This window comes from Oncorhynchus kisutch, linkage group LG9 (assembly GCF_002021735.2).
Source record: "Oncorhynchus kisutch isolate 150728-3 linkage group LG9, Okis_V2, whole genome shotgun sequence".
Taxonomy (NCBI): Eukaryota; Metazoa; Chordata; class Actinopteri; order Salmoniformes; family Salmonidae; genus Oncorhynchus; species Oncorhynchus kisutch.
The window spans coordinates 572,561-592,726 of NC_034182.2; the positions used below are offsets into that span (position 1 = coordinate 572,561).

The 20,166-nt window shown below is 44.1% G+C and overlaps 1 protein-coding gene across 2 annotated transcripts in view; it reads left to right on the forward strand.

The window, feature by feature from the left end:
- The first annotated feature begins 8,144 nt into the window (after positions 1 to 8,144).
- LOC109879074 (hepatocyte growth factor) overlaps positions 8,145 to 20,166 on the forward strand; it is a 42,836-nt gene continuing 30,814 nt past the window's right edge. For both annotated transcript variants that reach the window (XM_031831418.1, XM_031831419.1), the window contains exons 1-4: positions 8,145 to 8,482; positions 12,013 to 12,166; positions 12,424 to 12,536; positions 13,146 to 13,260. In XM_031831418.1, the coding sequence (XP_031687278.1) occupies positions 8,419 to 8,482; positions 12,013 to 12,166; positions 12,424 to 12,536; positions 13,146 to 13,260 (446 nt within the window). In that variant the 5' untranslated portion in view covers positions 8,145 to 8,418. The remainder of the gene's footprint in view (positions 8,483 to 12,012; positions 12,167 to 12,423; positions 12,537 to 13,145; positions 13,261 to 20,166) is intronic.

Here is a 20,166-nt window from a genome sequence, read left to right on the forward strand (position 1 = left end):
GAGACTGTGTGGATCAGGCCTTCATGGTTGAATTGCTGCAAAGAAACCACTACTAAAGGACACCAATAAGAAGAAGAGACTTGATTGGGCCAATAAACATGAGCAATGGACATTAGACCGGTGGAAATCTGTCCTTTGGTCTAATGAGTCCAAATATGAGATGTTTGGTTACAACCACCGTGTCTTTGTGAGACACAGAGTAGGTGAAAGGATGATCTCTGCATGTGTGGATCCCACCGTGAAGCATGGAGGAGATTTAATGGTGTGGGGGTGCTTTGCTGGTGACACTCAGTGATTTATTTAGAATTCAAGGCATACTTAACCATCATGGAGATACGCCATCCCATCTGGTTTGCGCTTAGTGGAACAGTCATTTGTTTTTCAAGAGGACAATGACCCAAAACACACCTCCAGGCTGTGTAAGGGCTATTTGACCAAGAAGGAGAATGATGGTACTGCATCAGATAACCTGGCCTCCACAATTACCCGACCTCAACCTAATTGAGATGCTTTGGGATGAGTTGGACTGCAGAGTGAAGGGGAAAAAGCCAACAAGAGCTCAGCATATGGGAAACTCCTTCAAGACTGTTGTAAAAGTATTCCTCATGAAGCTGGATGAGAGAATGCCAAGCTGTCATAAAGACAAAGGGTGGCTACTTTGAAGAATCTAAAATATATTTTTGGTTACTACATGATTCCAGAAGTGTTATTTCATAGTGTTGATGTCTTCACTATTATTCTACAATGTAGAACATAGTAAAAATAGAGAAAAACCCTTGAATAAGTAGGTGTGTCCAAACTTTTGACTGGTACTGTATATGGTCATTTCAGGGGAGAATGACTGCTCCCTAGTATTGAAGCCACAGATGTTCAAGACAGAAAACAGGATCCCCATTATAATGACTGGAAAAATTGCAATATTTTTACCAATCATTTATTCTAATACACCAGATATATGTCCTTGAAGCGACTATTAAAAAATCAGACAAAGAAGTTATCAGGATAATTTACTGTATTTGCTAATGGCAGCCTGCAGTACCCCGGCCAGCCTTCAACTTGAGTTACACAATGAGATGGGACAGTACTGAGCTCGCCTGCAACATCACTTCCTGGAATAGCTCAAATTGATCATGTTGTCTCGATGAGACGCCCTCTTAACCAACTCCATTTGGCTTCAATGCTCACATAGGAATGAATGGGGTCACGTGATCAATGGCTTTGTCTGGCTGGTGCTGACAAGGTCTGTCCTTGTGGAGTCCAAGGTCCACCCTCCTTTTATCCGCCTGGTGAGGAACACCACCCATCCCTCCGGCTCTCTCCCTTCCTCCTCTCCTCACCTCTCCTGTCCACACCTCTCTGCTTAGCTCAGCACTCCTGGGCACTGTGTGTGTTGGTGCATGTCAGAGAGTGAGGGCGAGATGAATAGAGAGAAAAAGGGAGTGAAAGAGATGGCAGCAGGAAGGATATAGACAGTGTCGCCAGAAAGAGAAAGGAAGGAGGTGGAAAGGGAAGATGGGGGGCGAGAGATAGAGAGAAAGGGGAAAGATGTGGAGAGAATCGGAGCGAGAGGTGAGTAGATGTGGGTAGAATGAGAGAAATATTGACGGAAGTTGTTTTCCAGCCAGACAACCCACTGGGCACAGATGTCAGTTCAACGTGTAGGTGAAAACATTGTTATAATTATTTTCGGAACTCAGTCATGGTCTCAACTTGTTCGTTAGCTGGCTAGACTATCTATACTTGTAGTAATCATGGCTGAATACCGATTGGGCATGCAGGGCATGTGCCCAGGGGCCCTGACCTCCAGGGGGGCCCATTGATTTAGTTAGTCTTTCTCACGCAGATATCATAATTTCATGGCATAAATTACTACAAAATGTTTAGAATGGCATGAAATTATCTGTAAAACTGCAACAACAACAAAATATCTCTGCCTCATAAAAATGCAGTTTTCTCTCCGCTCTATGGCAAAATGTGTAGAACTGCATAAAACTTGCTTTAAAGGTTCAATGAAACTGTTTTTTTCTTATTATTTTAATATCAAATCATTTCTGGGTAACAGAATGTTTTCAATTCAAATGGTCAAAAAGAATCCAAAATTGCCCCTTGGCAAAATTTGTAGAATTGCAGAAAATTCACTTTAAAACATACATTTTTCTCTCCACCATCAAGAGGGGGCCACTAAAATGTTTTTCTGTGAGGTGGGGGGGGCCTCAAACAAATCTCTTAGGGCCCCCAAAAGGCTACAGTCTGCCCTGTCTCCATTTATCATTTGACAGGTCCACTCATTATGTTGTATTGCATTTTAATGTTTTGAGCTTTTAGCCTCCCTCTCCGGGCCTAGAACACACGGACACTGTCACTGACTATGTCCTGATGAGGAGAGAGTGAGCCTAGGCAGTGGTAGGTGGGCCTATAGCAGGGAGAGCTTTGGCTCTGGGGCTGAGAGAGTTAGCTATGGGAGGGGAGTGAAGGACTGACTGATGGGGTTTTAATGGGGTGGTATATAACAGAACCTGATCTCGCGAGCTGGAAGGATATCACACACATGGTCCCGGTCTAGCTCTTCCCGCCAAATGAACCTTTGTGTATCATAGCCAGGAGGCCGCATCTAACCGTGAGGTCATCCCAATTTAGGGAAATGGAGTGGGGAATGATGCTTTGTTTTCAGATGTTGATGTGATTCTGAAACCTGGCCCTATTCCAATTTATGTGGAGTAGGTAGCCTACAGAAGTGGATACTGGAACATACTATTAGAGGTCGACCGACTAATCGGAATGGCCGATTAATTAGGGAAGATTTCAAGTTTTCATAACAATCGGTAATCTGTATTTTTGGACACAGATTGTGTCCGATTTCTTTTTATTTATTTATTTAATATCTTTATTTAATTAAATTTTACACCGTTATTGAACTAGGCAAGTCAGTTAAGAACACATTCTTATTTTCAATGACGGCCTATGAACGGTGGGTTAACTGCCTCGTTCAGGGGCAGAACGACAGATTTTTACCTTGCCTGCTCGGGGATTTGTTTTTGTAACCTTCCAGTTACTAGTCCAACCATCTAACCACCTGCCTTACATTGCACTCCACGAGGGCTACCTGTTACTACCTGTTACGCGAGGGCAGCAAAAAGAAAAGGAAAGTTGCTAGCTAGCATTAAACTTATCTTATCAAAAACAATCAATTGTAACATAATCACTAGTTAACTACACATGGTTGATGATATTACTAGCTTATCTAGCGTGTCCTGCGTTGCATATAATCAATGCGGTGCCTGTTAATTTCTCATCGAATCACAGCCTACTTTGCCAAACGGGTGATGATTTAACAAGCGCATTCGTGAAAAAAGCACTGTCGTTGCACCAATGTGTACCCAACCATAATCATCAATGCCTTTCTTTAAAATCAATACACAAGTATATATTTTTAAACCTGCATATTTAGTTAATATTGCCTGCTAACATGAATTTCTTTTAACTAGGGAAATTGTGTCACTTCTCTTGCTTTCCGTTCAAGCAGTCAGGGTATATGCAGCAGTTTGGGCCGCCTGGCTCGTTGCGAACTGTGTGAAGTCCATTTATTCCTAACAAAGACCATAATTAATTTGCCAGAATTGTACATCATTATGTCATAGCATTGAAGGTTGTACAATGTAACAGCAATATTTAGACTTATGGATGCCACCCGTTAGATAAAATACGTAACGGTTCTGTATTTCACTGAAAGAATAAACATCTTGTTTTCGAAATGATCGTTTCCGGATTTGACCATATTAATGACCAAAGGCTAGTATTTCTGTGTGTTATTATGTTATAATTAAGTCTATGATTTGATAGAGCAGTCTGACTGAGCGATGGTAGGCAGCAGCAGGCTTGTAAGCATTCATTCAAACAGCACTTTTGTGCGTTTGCCAGCACCTCTTTGCTATGCTTCAAGCCTATCAACTCCCGAGATTAGGCTCGTGTAACCGATGTGAAATGGCTAGCTAGTTAGTGGGGTGCACGCTAATAGCGTTTCGATCGGTGACGTCACTCGCTCTGAGACCTTGAAGTAGTTGTTCCCCTTGCTCTGCAAGGGCCGCGGCTTTTTTGGAGCGATGGGTAACGATGCTTCAAGGGTGGCTGTTGTCGATGTGTTCCTGGTTCGAGCCCAGGTAGGGGCGAGGAGAGGGACGGAAGCTATACTGTTACACTGGCAATACACTGGCCTATAAGAACATCCAATAGTCAAAGGTAAATGAAATACAAATGGTATTGAGAGAAATAGTGCTATAATTCCTATAATAACTACAACCTAAAACGTCTTACCTGGGAATATTGAAGACTCATGTTAAAAGGAACCAGCAGCTTTCACATGTTCTCATGTTCTGAGAAAGGAACTTAAATGTTAGCTTTTTTAAATGGCACATATTGCACTTTTACTTTTTTCTCCAACACTTTGTTTTTGCATTATTTAAACCAAATTGAACATGTTTCATTATTTATTTGAGGCAAATTGATTTTATTGATGTATTATATTAAGTTAAAATAAATTCAGTATTGTTGTAATTGTCATTATTACAAATACATTAAAAAAATCGGCCGATTAATCAGTATCAACTTTTTTGGTCCTCCAATAATCGGTATCGGCGTTGAAAAATCGTAATCGGTCGACCTCTACATACTATATTAATGATAGACCTAAAGTGTTTCAAATGTGTTTTGGGAAAATGTTGCTCTGACAGCAGGCTGAATGAAAGAAGAGTTTGACTTGCAAGCTCACCTGCCTCCACCCATAATGAGATGTCAAAACGAACTTGAGGCAAAGTGTATGAAATCATTGGAGACAAGGCTGCCAGTGCTTCAAATGTACCAACCTACAGCAATTTGCTCCCTGGCATGTTTTCCGAGCATTTCAGGAATCTGGATTTCTCCTTTTTCTGACATTGATTGACCTTGCCAGTGTGACATGTGCCCTTTAAAGGCAAACCTCCACTCCTGGCCTCCACAGATCCCCCTGGCTAAGGTGCACGCATGCACACACACACACACATACCTGCTGGCGCTTTTCAGTGCTGCATTAAACAAACGCATACAGTAAGTCTACAGGCACCAAGAAATGGGACCCCAAAAAAGAATGAACCTGCACATGACTTAATGAGAGCAGACCAGGCTTCTGGCTTTTACCTAAGCCCCTTAATCCTTCTCTCTCTCACTCTCTCCCCACTTCCTTCCATTCTGCTAGCAAACGTGCAATCTATGGAGAATAAAATCGATGACCTAAACTCAAGATTAATCTACCAATGGGACATTTAAAACTGTAATATTGTCACAACTTCCACAGAAGTTGTTCCCTCTCCTTGTTCTCGCGGCATTCGGCGGTCGACGTCACCGGTCTTCTAGCCATCGCTGCTCCATCTTTCATTTTTCCATTTGTTTTGTCTTGTTTTCCCCACACCTGGTTTACATCTCATGATTACTATGTGTATTTAGCCCTCTCTTCCCTCCATGTCTGTGTGGGGTATTGTTTATTGTCGAGGTTGGCACGCTTCCGGCTGGGTTACGCCGGGTTTCATTTGTACCTGTGATTTGTGACAGCCGGTACTTTGTACTTGGTTGTTGTACTTTGTGCTGCCTCACTTGTTCATTGGGCATTTGTTTTTGTGACACGGTTGAGTTCTGTTCTTTCAATTGCCTCAGTAAAGTGCTTCTTTGTTCACTCATCTCTGCTCTCCTGCGCCTGACTTCCATGCACCAGCTACACCCACCGTATGACAAATATCTTATGCTTCACTGCATTGTGGCTGAACCACGACACTATCAACATACAGCTGGCTGGTTATACGCTGTACCGGATAGAACAGCGGTGTCTGGTAAGACAAGGGGCGGCGGACTATGTATTTTTGTAAATAACAGCTGGTGCATGATATCTAAGGAAGTCTCAAGCTATTGCTCGCCTGAGGTAGACGCTTTTGCTGACAACTGGCAAGTGTCTTCACTGACATTTTCAACCTCTCCCTGTCCCGGGCTGTAATACCAACATGTTTTAAGCAGACCACCATAGTGCCTGTGCCCAAGAACACTAAGGTAACCTGCCTAAATGACTACCGACCCGTAGCACTCACGTTTGTAGCCATGAAGTGCTTTGAAAGGCTGGTCATGGCTCACATCAACACAATCATCCCAGAAACTCTAGACCCACTCCAGAAACCCTAGACCCACTCCAATGATGCAATCTCTATTGCATTCCACACTGCCCTTTCCCACCTGGACAAAAGGAACACCTATGTGAGAATGCTATTCATTGACTACAAGTCAGCGTTCAACACCATAGAGCCCTCAAAGCTCATCAATAAGCTAAGGACCCTGGGACTAAACATCTCCCTCTGCAATTGGATCCTGGACTTCCTGACGGGCCACCCCCAGGTGGTGAGGGTAGGTAACAACACATTCACCACGCTGATCCTCAACACAGGGGCCCCTCAGGGATGTGTGCTCAGTCTCCTCCTGTACTCCCGGTTCACTCATGACTGCACGGTCAGGCATGACTCCAACACCATCAATAAGTTGGGGCGGCAGGTAGCCTAGTGGTTAGAGCGTTGGGCCAGTAACCAAAAAGTTGTTAGATCGAATCCCCGGTAAAAAATCTATTGTTCTACCCCTGAACAAGGCAGTTAACCCCCTGTTCCTAGGCCATTATTGTAAATAAGAATGTGTTCTTATGTGACACATATTAATGCCAAAATAACATGCAAAACAGGCTAAACTGGCGGGGCTAAACAGGTGGGGCTCTGCCCCACTTGCCCTGAATGAGGGGTTGCCAGTACCTCTCTCCTTCTCTCTCTAGAGCTCTTTCTCTCTCTAGAGCTCTTTCTTACGGGCTGCCCATTAATGGTCGAAGTATGGATTAAAGAAGGCGCCCCTCCACGGGTTTGTTTTGTGTCCAAAACTCAGGAACACTTACTGGTTAAACAAAATGCCCGGCTGGCTGGTACCTAAAAATGGAAAGGTTTCCAGCTGTGTTTGCCCCCTTCCCACTCGCTCGCCACACCAAGAGCAAAACGCCTTACTGTAAGACTGTAGATCCTATCACTGTCACCCAAAAGCGCTCCCGATGGGATGCCGCCATGAAACCCGAAAGGCAGCCTGAAGCTACTGTCTATGATGTGGGTCTGGGACCGAAATAACTGGCATGGCATTTTATTACTGTCCCAGAAATCTGATGGCAAGCCATTGCTTTGGGGGCAGCGTTCCAAGTTAAAGGTGGCCTGCTTCCAACAATCCTGCGTTCTCAACTTCTCAGTTCTTACTAGGTTCAGTTTTTTTCGTATTTTGGAGCATTTCTGCTGATTATTTTAGTACATGCTGCGATTTAGAATGTAAGCAAGTAAACTAAATGATTATTTTCCCCCACTCATATTTTGTCTAAAATATTGCTTTAGCTTGGACATATATAAATATATATATTTGTCTCGTGGCATCTGTGGCATTTGCTGCAATATTCTCCAGTAGGCCTATATTTTGTTTCTCTCGTTTTTGAATGATCACTCATCTATACCATTCATGAGCCTACCCTATGAACAGACTTTAAAAAACGTCGAAAAGAGGTTAAATACTTTGATTTTACATATTTCAACAAATTTTGCTCACTGGGTACATTCATTTAACACAAGCTATAGCCAACTACTTTATGGAACTTGCATTCCACAAATTCTCAATTTCATTTTGGGGAAGATAACTGAATCCATGTGTTCAGGAATTTTTTTAAATGCACTGTCTTTGTTATGGGTCACAGGAGTTACCTAGGCTAATGCCGATGCGTTTATGTGCAAGGCGGTTTTTGCGCATTTTGCCAGCACTTAGGTCATTAGGGGCTTAATCAATGCGCTGCATAAAGTTTCTACATGCATGTGCAAATCATCCCAGTTTCAAGCCTAGTTCTCAAACGTTTTTTCATATCTTATCATCAACCCAGTCCCGCTGAAGCATTGGACCCGGACACGTTCTGACCAGCTGTATTCAAATGTGCCAAATGAAACCAAAATGCAGAAACTTCTACATATTAGCTCTCAGTCTATTACAAGGGAAATTACATGTATCCGGTTTGGCATCACCCCCAGCTGTTTAAGATAAACAAGTTGACAAACGTACTTTGCGTGAGGCTGTGGAAACTGGCTGAAGAAGGGACGAGAGTGCGGTTAAAGTGCTGGTTAATTGCCGCGCAGCTGGGGGAGGGGAACCGGTTTGATAAAGCGGACTGGGGGGGTTGAACCAGGGACGGCGCTTTCCAGTAAAGGGGGGCATCGCTGGCTGCACTGTGGGCTCTTCCTGTTAATCCCAGATCGAACCATATAAACAGGTATAACGCGGAGAGGACGTTCAATCAATCCACGCCGCAAACCTTGGATTAGGATAATACACTCTACTCCATCAAAAATGAAGGCAGATATCATCTGGATTTACAAACTTTTCTTGTGTGTTGTGCTCGCTGTGAATTCAGGTAAATCTTACTAGGCAATATGACCTAACGGTAAACTATGTATAGCCTAGATAGCCCGTCATTGATATTCGGTTTAGTGGCTGTGCGTGTAGGCTATATCATTTTCATAGGCGTGAAAGGGAACGAGTTCTCTAAATATATCACACAGATCCAAAGACTTGTAAGTGAAATGGATTGAAGTGTAGCACTTCCATAGACCAATCATTTATAAACCTACGTTTACCTGGCCTGCAGACTTTTACTTTTGCGCAGAAATATTGCATATGTCATGAAGACCAAAAGGTTTATTTGTATTGGTAGCCTAAACGTAAAACATTATTAAATTAGTGGTTGATACGCTGCAACATCTATCAAAATCCACAGTGGTGATCAATGGCCTGAATTATTTCGAGGAATTTGATAATGGTTGATATTGTAATTGGAATGTGGCGAGGTGGCCATGTCTTTAGTTTGTCCCTATGTGTGCATTAGCTGGCTGGTGCGGCAGGGAATGTGCCTTGCGCTTTGGCATGTAGGCTAAGGTAACACGATGATGCTGCTTAGTAGAGAGGATCATTTGTGAAACACAGATTTTTGGTCAAAATTTAACAGATATTCTCAGTTTCAAAGATTTTCTTTAAAAAAAGAGGCATGTTGAATTTAACAGATATTCTCGGTTTCAAATATTATAATTTTTTAAAAAGAGGCCTATATTGATCGTTGCCTATATCAGTGTAAGGCTATATTCATGAATTGGGCCGAGTGGTTCAATTGACTCGTAAGAAAATGTGCATGTCAGTGAGAAATTACTTTGTTTTCACTGTCATAAATACCTAATGTATGTAGGCCTAATGCATGAGTTACGCGCGGCCATCTGCGTAAAGGTAACTATAGTACACAGCATAGATCCTCTGCGCTGCAGTCATGTTTTTGAAGTGCGTCTGCTGGCGATATAACTGCTTTGTCATTAAAAATTTTTACAAGTCAAGTTCATTAATGTAATAGGCCCTTTACTGTCCCTGGAACGATAAATGCATAGCTACTGAAATAATTTCGTGCAGTTATCCACGCAACTGATATGTTGATATAATCAAGCTAGATTGAAAACACCTAAATAGACCTATAACTAACTGCTCAGGGAAAATTACAAATTAACTTAATTTTAATTCCTGAGCTCAGTCAAGGTACATTTAATTGCTCTGGTTAAACCCAGTGGATGTTGTGCGCATGCCCGAATAGTCAGATTGTGAATCCTGCGTGTGCGCGCAGAGGTGAGCTGCGCTATAGCCACATCTGGACGCAGAGCAGAGTTCCATTAACTCCCTCGCAAATTTTCACTTACACGGATTGAATGCGTATGCAAATTCGATAACGAGACGCACCTTTAACCGGTTCGTTTGCTGTTTAAAGAGGAGATGCGTTTTATTGGATACAGGTCCTCTGCACTTTGGAAAAAGGAACGGTACCCGTCTTCCCACATTGACATGCTTAACGTTAATGCAAAGATAGTGGACTAAAACCTAATCCGCTAATACCAAACCGAAGTTTGTCTTTTGGCATCACTCCAAAAAAAACTCGGACTATATCTGACCAACGTTGGTCAATTTAAAAAACGAATACGCCTAAATCTAATATTGCGTCGGTGAGATAACGGAATGTCTCTTTCTTTCTGTCTGAGGGAGAGGAAGAGTCTGAGTGAAGTGTAATTGCGCTGCGTGAGGAGGGATGCATGTTAGAACAACAGCGTGATGAGTCCCAGATCTAGTACTAATGCCGCCCAGGCATTGTGTCCTCCCAGAAACCATTCCGACCACGGAGAGTCTCACAGACATCACAGTGAGCTGCAGAGTACAGACGCAACGAATTGTCTCTGATGTGGGCGCGTTAACGTGTTTCTTACATTCAAAACTCCTAAGCACTTTTCAATTGAGAATTTTTCACTCTGGTCACAAATGATGAAGGAAAGACGGCACCACTAAAGTATATGCTCTTTAAATACTTTATTTAATGAATTTTCAATAAGGAGAACTCTGAGAGACCATGTGATAACAAGTTTAATATCTTCAGTCCTATAAACCCCTTCACACCAAAAGTATGTCTAGTTGTAATTTCTCACATGTTCAGTTGAGGTCCCTGTAGCTTTCTTATAGGTAACTTAATATCTGCCAGGAGACACTAACAACCCTTAAAAGTCTACACCGTTGGGGAGGTCTACTAAGCTAACATATGGAATTGTTTTAAGATGGTCATACCATGGATCATTTAGCTATTTGATTTACAGTTTTAGGACCCCTATAGGTATCAAAAACATATATTTAATTTGGCCTCTACTACTATAGCCCATAGAAACACATTGAATAACACATTCATAAATGGCAAAACCAACAGTCAGATAATACAAACAATGATGGTTCATTGGTTCTTGACCTATAAACAGCTGACTTCACTGTTTTAACGTTTAATGATGGGGCAGCTCTGGGCTTCATACACATTGATTGAGGGAAGTGGAGTTAGTGTTGTGTGTGTGTGAGATTGATAGCCGAGATTCTGTGTGTGCATGTCTGTCTGTCTACTCTCTTTCTGTTCACCGTCTGTCGGTCTGTTCCATCGGTCTGTTCACCGTCTCTGTCCTGTCTCAGAGTGCAGGAAGCAGTCGTTACAGAAGTATCATCTCTGTCCTGTCTCAGAGTGCAGGAAGCAGTCGTTACAGAAGTATCATCTCTGTCCTGTCTCAGAGTGCAGGAAGCAGTCGTTACAGAAGTATCATCTCTGTCCTGTCTCAGAGTGCAGGAAGCAGTCGTTACAGAAGTATCATCTCTGTCCTGTCTCAGAGTGCAGGAAGCAGTCGTTACAGAAGTATCATCTCTGTCCTGTCTCAGAGTGCAGGAAGCAGTCGTTACAGAAGTATCATCTCTGTCCTGTCTCAGAGTGCAGGAAGCAGTCGTTACAGAAGTATCATCTCTGTCCTGTCTCAGAGTGCAGGAAGCAGTCGTTACAGAAGTATCATCTCTGTCCTGTCTCAGAGTGCAGGAAGCAGTCGTTACAGAAGTATCATCTCTGTCCTGTCTCAGAGTGCAGGAAGCAGTCGTTACAGAAGTATCATCTCTGTCCTGTCTCAGAGTGCAGGAAGCAGTCGTTACAGAAGTATCATCTCTGTCCTGTCTCAGAGTGCAGGAAGCAGTCGTTACAGAAGTATCATCTCTGTCCTGTCTCAGAGTGCAGGAAGCAGTCGTTACAGAAGTATCATCTCTGTCCTGTCTCAGAGTGCAGGAAGCAGTCGTTACATAAGTATCATCTCTGTCCTGTCTCAGAGTGCAGGAAGCAGTCGTTACAGAAGTATCATCTCTGTCCTGTCTCAGAGTGCAGGAAGCAGTCGTTACAGAAGTATCATCTCTGTCCTGTCTCAGAGTGCAGGAAGCAGTCGTTACAGAAGTATCATCTCTGTCCTGTCTCAGAGTGCAGGAAGCAGTCGTTACAGAAGTATCATCTCTGTCCTGTCTCAGAGTGCAGGAAGCAGTCGTTACAGAAGTATCATCTCTGTCCTGTCTCAGAGTGCAGGAAGCAGTTGTTACAGCAGTACCAGAAGAGTGAGGACACCAGGCTGCTGTGTCCAGATTGCCCCCAGCCCTCCATGGTCAAGAACAGCCGCTCGCTGGAGCACTGTGCTCGCAAGTGCAGCAAGAACAAGAAAACCTTCACCTGCAGGTGCATCTCACACAAACAAAAAAGATGGTCATAGAGACATATGCATGCAAAATTCACAACTGTTTCACACATGTTTCTCTCTCACTCACTCACTCACTCTCTCACTCACTCACTCACTCACTCACTCACTGTTTCTCCATCTTTTTCTCTCTCCAGTGACCTACATTTCCCTTTTTCCCCCTCCTCCCTTCATACAGCCTTCATATTTCTTATCACCCAGTGCTCATCTCTCAACTACTTCCTGTCTGTTCTTACAGGGCATTCTACTTTGACCATCAAAACAGGAAATGCCACTTGCTTCCCTTTGACCGCTTCATGGACAGTGCTCACAGGGAACATAGGGTGAACTTTGACCTTTATGAGAAAAAAGGTAAATATAACTGTTGACTTTAGCTCAAACATGACATTTTAGCCTTACACTGTCGCTTTTCCCCCTCCAAAGCCTCGTAAAATGTTGTCTTGGAAAAAACGCTGGATAACCGTTAATGTTGACTTCGCGAGATCTGCCTCAAACATGGCATTATACACTCTCTCTCTTTTCTCCGAAACGTTCTGAAATGTCAGTGGAAAGTTTATAGACGTTTATAGCAATGCAGATATGTTGTTTGTTTAGAGTGATGGTTCTTGTGGTGTGACGGATCCTTCGAGCTTGACTTTCTAAGGTTTAAGAGCTCTCGATGTCTGTTGACACAACAACTGCCTTCCCGCTCTAGTTATGTAACTCCAGTGGCCAGAGATGTGCACACAAACATGCGGTGAACCAACCAGAGCATAAACAACATGGCCGCTGTTTACAGTTTGGACCCAAGGGATTGTTTAAGCTGTGGAGTCTCGCGCTTGAGAATTGACGAAACGCCCCAAAGTGACATTTAATTAACTTTAGGGAGCTATATCTTCCATGCAAATAATGACAGTGTTTTGCTAACTCTGACATGAATGTTTGTGTCTCTGTCTTTCTCTCTCGTCTTGGCATTTTTAGATTATGTGAGGGAGTGTATCATCGGTTCCGGGGTGAACTACAAAGGCAGGAGGGCGGTAACCAAGGCCAAGATTCCCTGTCAGTCATGGACTGAATCCTTCCCTCACGAACACACGTAATTGTCTCTATTTTACCGAATTTTTAAATGTTATTTTTCTGTGGGATATGCAGATTTGTCAGTCTGTGGTATTTCTAAGGCTTTGTTAGAGTGTTGGGCCTTGTAGGCTAAAGTAGGATTGTTGGGTGACATACTCTGATGGTTAATGAGTTGAGCTCCTTCTGTGTAAAACTCTTTGAGACAGAATGTCTCCCCCTCTTCTCACATCAGTGAATGGAAGAGACAAACACTTATACATCACTTAAACACTGTAGCGTTATGACACACACACACACACACACACACACACACACACACACACACACACACACACACACACACACACACACACACACACCCACATCCAACCCCCCCTAGACCTATCCCGTCTTACATCGCTCTAGTTAAACAAAAAACTAACTGTCAGAGAGGGAGGGAGGGTTGGCAGAAAGGAAAGAGGAAAGGTCATCAAGTACAGTAGGTACAGCAGGAAAAGCTCTCAGGTTAAGATAAGCGAGACCAGTGAATATCTAATGATGGTTTGGAGCCAGGTTCTTGTTAGCACTGCTCGTTGGCCACAAGACATTTTAACCACAATGTTTGGGGTCGGAGAGGAAGGAGAGAGGAGATAATGGAGATGAAATTAAAGAAGAGTGGAGAGAGAAAGAGGGAGGGAGGGAGTGAATGAAAGAGAGAAAGCAGGCAGGGAAAGAGGGGGAGATAGAGAAACAGATGGATAGAGAGAGAAAAAGAAAGAAACATAAGGAAGGAGAGAGAGTGAAGGGAGAGAGAGTGTAGAGAAAGAGAGTGTAAAGATAGTGTAGAGAGAGAGTGTAGAGAGAGAAGAGAGAGAGTAAAGAGAGTGCAGAGAGAGTAGAGATGTATAGACAGAGGTAATGTGCTCTCCAGCTGAGCTCACTAAGCCACAGACATGAGAAAAATGCAAGCCTCCGACCCAGATGAAAATACAGGGCCCACTCTCACCTCCCCCAGGACACCTTGACTCTCCCCCTCCGCCCCCTCCTCCCCTCCCCCTTGATCAGCTGCCGGATTATTCATGCAAACTGTCTGACTGATTGAATGAATCACATATGCACAGACAGACAGAGAGATGGATATGCACACAGACCCCAGCACAAATGGACAGATGTACAGACCTCTAAATATTCCTGCGTTTGATATACAGCCTAGTTCAGCGACCTTTTCTGGCGAGTAACTGAATGCATCGTAGCACCCTCCAGTTGAACAACAACACAAGTTTGTTCCCCTCTCCTTAAGGGGTGAGAGTTGCAGCTGGTTAGCGTGAGACTGTCCCGGTGTGTGAGAATAACACATAATGAAGCATGCATCATTTGGGTTTCATGTACCTATTATTGGAATGCTTGATCACTGATTGCAGGTGTGACTTTTCAGGGCTTACATCTGCTGTCTGATGTTAGGACTTGGATTGTAATATCACTAAAGGAGTGTTTTGAAGTTGGTATAGTAGCTTGTTAGGTAAAGTTTGTGTAGTCAGTTGTATTAAAGTGTATTTGGAGGTTGCTCTATTGCAGGGTACTCAAGTCTTACCCTACGAGGTCCAGAGCCTGCTGCTTTTCTCTTCTACATGATCATTAATTGCACACACCTGGTGTCCCAGGTATAAATCAGTCGCTGATTAGAGGGGAATCACACACCTGGTATGTCAGGTATAAATCAGTCCCTGATTAGAGGGGAATCACACACCTGGTGTCCCAGGTATAAATCAGTCGCGGATTAGAGGGAAATCACACACCTGGTGTCCCAGGTATAAATCAGTCGCTGATTAGAGGGAAATCACACACCTGGTATGTCAGGTATAAATCAGTCCCTGATTAGAGGGGAATCACACACCTGGTGTGTCAGGTATAAATCAGTCCCTGATTAGAGGGGAATCACACACCTGGTATGTCAGGTATAAATCAGTCCCTGATTAGAGGGAAATCACACACCTGGTATGTCAGGTATAAATCAGTCCCTGATTAGAGGAGAATCACACACCTGGTGTGTCAGGTATAAATCAGTCCCTGATTAGAGGAGAATCACACACCTGGTGTCCCAGGTATAAATCAGTCCCTGATTAGAGGAGAATCACACACCTGGTGTCCCAGGTATAATTCAGTCCCTGATTAGAGGGGAACAATGGAAAAAAGAGGTCCAGAGTTGAGTTTGAGGGCTGTTTTTATCTGGTTCCAGAGTTCTTCATTGTAACATTTTGAACTTGTTGTATCATTTCCCGCTGGATCATAATGCTGTCATTTCAGCATGCAGTTTTCCAGTTTCCAGTTTACTGGGGCTAAATCTAAAGACAAGCTGGTGTGTTTATCCTTGTCCAGAGAAAGATATGGGGAGAGAGAGACACACACACACACAGAAAGAGAGAGAGAGAGAGATACACACACACACACACACAGAGAAAAAGACACATGAGAGACCCAGAGAGAGACAAAGAGAGGGAGACACAGTGAGTGAGACACAGAGAGAGACACACAGTGAGAGAGATGTAGCGAGACAGTGAGAGAGACACAGTGAGAGAGACACAGTGATGGATGTGGAGAAAAAGAGGGAGAGGTCCAAATAGAGAGCCAGACCTATGTGCATAGTGTCTGCCTGCAACACCATAGGGACCCCTCCTCGACAAGGAGATGAATAGTTGGCTAACATCTGTTAGCCCAACATCATTACTTTCTTTCCTCCTCTATACTGTATATACAGACAGACAGGCAGGCAGTACATCTTCTTACTGGCTCCACTCTCTCCTCATGTGGAGATGGGGGTGCAGCTCACCAGATAAAGTGAAATCCTGTATTTTTTTTAATGACATTCTGATAGACTTTTATGACGTTAAAGGAACGTGTTGATATGTTAATAAGTAGGACTCAGCTCATTATGTTTTTTGGGCTGTTGGCAGGCAGTCGGTCAGGTCCAAGTTGAAGTCTGGCCCTGTCCAAAATAAGTTCCTAGATCCTTGGAACTACATGTGGATGCAACTTAATTGTATAGGTGCAAGTAATATGGTCAGATCTACACTAGTGTCTAGGGGACTTATGGGCTTGTGGTTGTCTCTGGACTGGGCATTAGACTACCACGTGGATGGAAGGGTTTTGGTTCATAGCAGACTGGACTCCCACTATGTCACTGAAGACTCTCTCGTGGTCTAAGTTAGATCTCTGCGTTTCCTCTGGCAATGGGATGAGTGATGTTGTGCATTAGTGGAGTTCTATGGAGGTCGGAGGGCACAGGGGGGAGTGCCGAGCCGGCTCTCCCCCAAGAAAGGGCCCTGGCTTTGGGGTTGAGGGCTGAGCCGAGCTGCTGATAGGAAGGCGTTGGGGTTGAGGGCTGAGCCGAGCTGCTGATAGGAAGGGGTTGGGGTTGAGGGCTGATCCGAGCTGCTGATAGGAAGGCCTTGGGGTTGAGGGCTGAGCCGAGCTGCTGATAGGAAGGCGTTGGGGTTGAGAGCTGAGCCGAGCTGCTGATAGGAAGGCGTTGGGATTGAGGGCTGAGCCGAGCTGCTGATAGGAAGGCGTTGGGGTTGAGGGCTGAGCCGAGCTGCTGATAGGAAGGCCTTGGGGTTGAGGGCTGAGCCGAGCTGCTGATAGGAAGGGGTTGGGGTTGAGGGCTGAGCCGAGCTGCTGATAGGAAGGCGTTGGAATTGAGGGCTGAGCCGAGCTGCTGATAGGAAGGCGTTGGGGTTGAGGGCTGAGCCGAGCTGCTGATAGGAAGGCGTTGGGGTTGAGGGCTGAGCCGAGCTGCTGATAGGAAGGCGTTGGGGTTGAGGGCTGAGCCGAGCTGGTTTTCTTTATCTTCATTTTTTTATTCTCCATCTCTCTTTCCATGTCTCAGCATCTCTTCTGTTGTTCTCTTTCCATGTCTCAGCATATCTTCTGTTGTTCTCTTTCCATGTCTCAACATCTCTTCTGATGTTCTCTTTCCATGTCTCAGCATCTCTTCTGTTGTTCTCTTTCCATGTCTCAGCATCTCTTCTGTTGTTCTCTTTCCATGTCTCAGCATCTCTTCTGTTGTTCTCTTTCCATGTCTCAGCATCTCTTCTGTTGTTCTCTTTCCATGTCTCAGCATCTCTTCTGTTGCTCTCCTTCATGTCTCCAGCATCTCTTCTGTTGATCTCCTTCCATGTATCCAGCATCTCTTCTGTTGCTCTCCTTCCATGTCTCCAGCATCTCTTCTGATGCTCTCTTTCCATGTCTCAGCATCTTTTCTGTTGCTCTCTTTCCATGTCTCAGCATCTCTTCTGTTGCTCTCTTTCCATGTCTCCAGCATCTCTTCTGTTGCTCTCTTTCCATGTCTCAGCATCTCTTCTGTTGCTCTCTTTCCATGTCTCAGCATCTCTTCTGTTGCTCTCTTTCCATGTCTCAGCATCTCTTCTGTTGCTCTCTTTCCATGTCTCAGCATCTCTTCTGTTGCTCTCTTTCCATGTCTCAGCATCTCTTCTGTTGCTCTCTTTCCATGTCTCAGCATCTCTTCTGTTGCTCTCTTTCCATGTCTCAGCATCTCTTCTGTTGCTCTCTTTCCATGTCTCAGCATCTCTTCTGTTGCTCTCTTTCCATGTCTCAGCATCTCTTCTGTTGCTCTCTTTCCATGTCTCAGCATCTCTTCTGTTGCTCTCTTTCCATGTCTCAGCATCTCTTCTGTTGCTCTCTTTCCATGTCTCAGCATCTCTTCTGTTGCTCTCTTTCCATGTCTCAGCATCTCTTCTGTTGCTCTCTTTCCATGTCTCAGCATCTCTTCTGTTGCTCCCTTTCCATGTCTCAGCATCTCTTCTGTTGCTCTCTTTCCATGTCTCAGCATCTCTTCTGTTGCTCTCTTTCCATGTCTCAGCATCTCTTCTGTTGTTCTCTTTCCATGTCTCAGCATCTCTTCTGTTGTTCTCTTTCCATGTCTCAGCATCTCTTCTGTTGCTCTCTTTCCATGTCTCAGCATCTCTTCTGTTGCTCTCTTTCCATGTCTCAGCATCTCTTCTGTTGCTCTCTTTCCATGTCTCAGCATCTCTTCTGTTGTTCTCTTTCCATGTCTCAGCATCTCTTCTGTTACTCTCTTTCCATGTCTCAGCATCTCTTCTGTTGCTCTCTTTCCATGTCTCAGCATCTCTTCTGTTGTTCTCTTTCCATGTCTCAGCATCTCTTCTGTTGCTCTCTTTCCATGTCTCAGCATCTCTTCTGTTGTTCTCTTTCCATGTCTCAGCATCTCTTCTGTTGTTCTCTTTCCATGTCTCAGCATCTCTTCTGTTGTTCTCTTTCCATGTCTCAGCATCTCTTCTGTTGCTCTCTTTCCATGTCTCAGCATCTCTTCTGTTGTTCTCTTTCCATGTCTCAGCATCTCTTCTGTTGTTCTCTTTCCATGTCTCAGCATCTCTTCTGTTGTTCTCTTTCCATGTCTCAGCATCTCTTCTGTTGTTCTCTTTCCATGTCTCAGCATCTCTTCTGTTGTTCTCTTTCCATGTCTCAGCATCTCTTCTGTTGTTCTCTTTCCATGTCTCAGCATCTCTTCTGTTGTTCTCTTTCCATGTCTCAGCATCTCTTTTTTTGTATTTTTATTTCTCCATCATCAAATCAAATCAAATGTATTTATATAGCCCTTCGTACATCAGCTGATATCTCAAAGTGCTGGACAGAAACCCAGCCTAAAACCCCAAACAGCAAGCAATGCAGGTGTTGAAGCACGTTGGCTAGGAAAAACTCCCTAGAAAGGCCAAAACCTAGGAAGAAACCTAGAGAGGAACCAGGCTATGAGGGGTGGCCAGTTCTCTTCTGGCTGTGCCGAGTGGAGATTATAACAGAACATGGCCAAGATGTTCAAATGTTCATAAATGACCAGCATGGTCAAATAATAGGTCTGGGACAGGTAGCACATCCAGTGAACAGGTCAGGATTCCATAGCCGCAGGCAGAACAGTTGATACTGGAGCAGCAGCACGGCCAGGTGGACTGGGGACAGCAAGGAGTCATCATGCCAGGTATTCCTGAGGCATGGTCCTGGGGCTCAGGTCCTCCGAGAGAGAGAAAGAGAGAATTAGAGAGAGCATACTTAAATTCACACAGGACACCGGATAAGACAGGAGAAGTACTCCAGATATAACAAACTGACCCTAGCCCCCGACACATAAACTACTGCAGCATAAATAATGGAGGCTGAGACAGGAGGGGTCAGGAGACACTGTGGCCCCATCCAATGATACCGCCAGACAGGGCCAAACAGGAAGGATATAACACCACCCACTTTGCCAAAGCACAGCCCCCACACCACTAGAGGGATATCTTTAACCACCAACTTACCATCCTGAGACAATGCCGAATATAGCCTCATCTGTTTCATTCTCTTTCTTTCCCTCCATTATCCATCTGTTTCTCTATATTTTTTTCTCTCTTTCTCCCTCTCTCTCTCGCTCTCTCTCTCTCTCTCCTTTCCCCTCTCTCTCAGTTGGTGGGAAGGCAGGGGCTGTGGTAGGGCTGAATACGGAGGTTTTTAAAAGCCAGCTTTTCAGAAGATGAATATTACAGTGTCCATTTATCTGGCATGGCCCCATTGTTACAGGCTATATGCTTCACATGGTGATTTTACTCCCAAAAGGTGTGTGTGTGTGTCCATGTGTGTCTCCCCTGACCCTTCCGCTGAACTAATGTACACTGCTCAAAAAAAGAAAGGGAACACTTAAACAACACAATGTAACTCCAAGTCAATCACACTTCTGTGAAATCAAACTGTCCACTTAGGAAGCAACACTGATTGACAATACATTTCACATGCTGTTGTGAAAATGGAATAGACAACAGGTGGAAATTATAGGCAATTAGCAGGACACCCCCAATAAAGGAGTGGTTCTGCAGGTGATAATCACAGACCACTTCTCAGTTCCTATGCTTCCTGGCTGATGTTTTGGTCACTTTTGAAT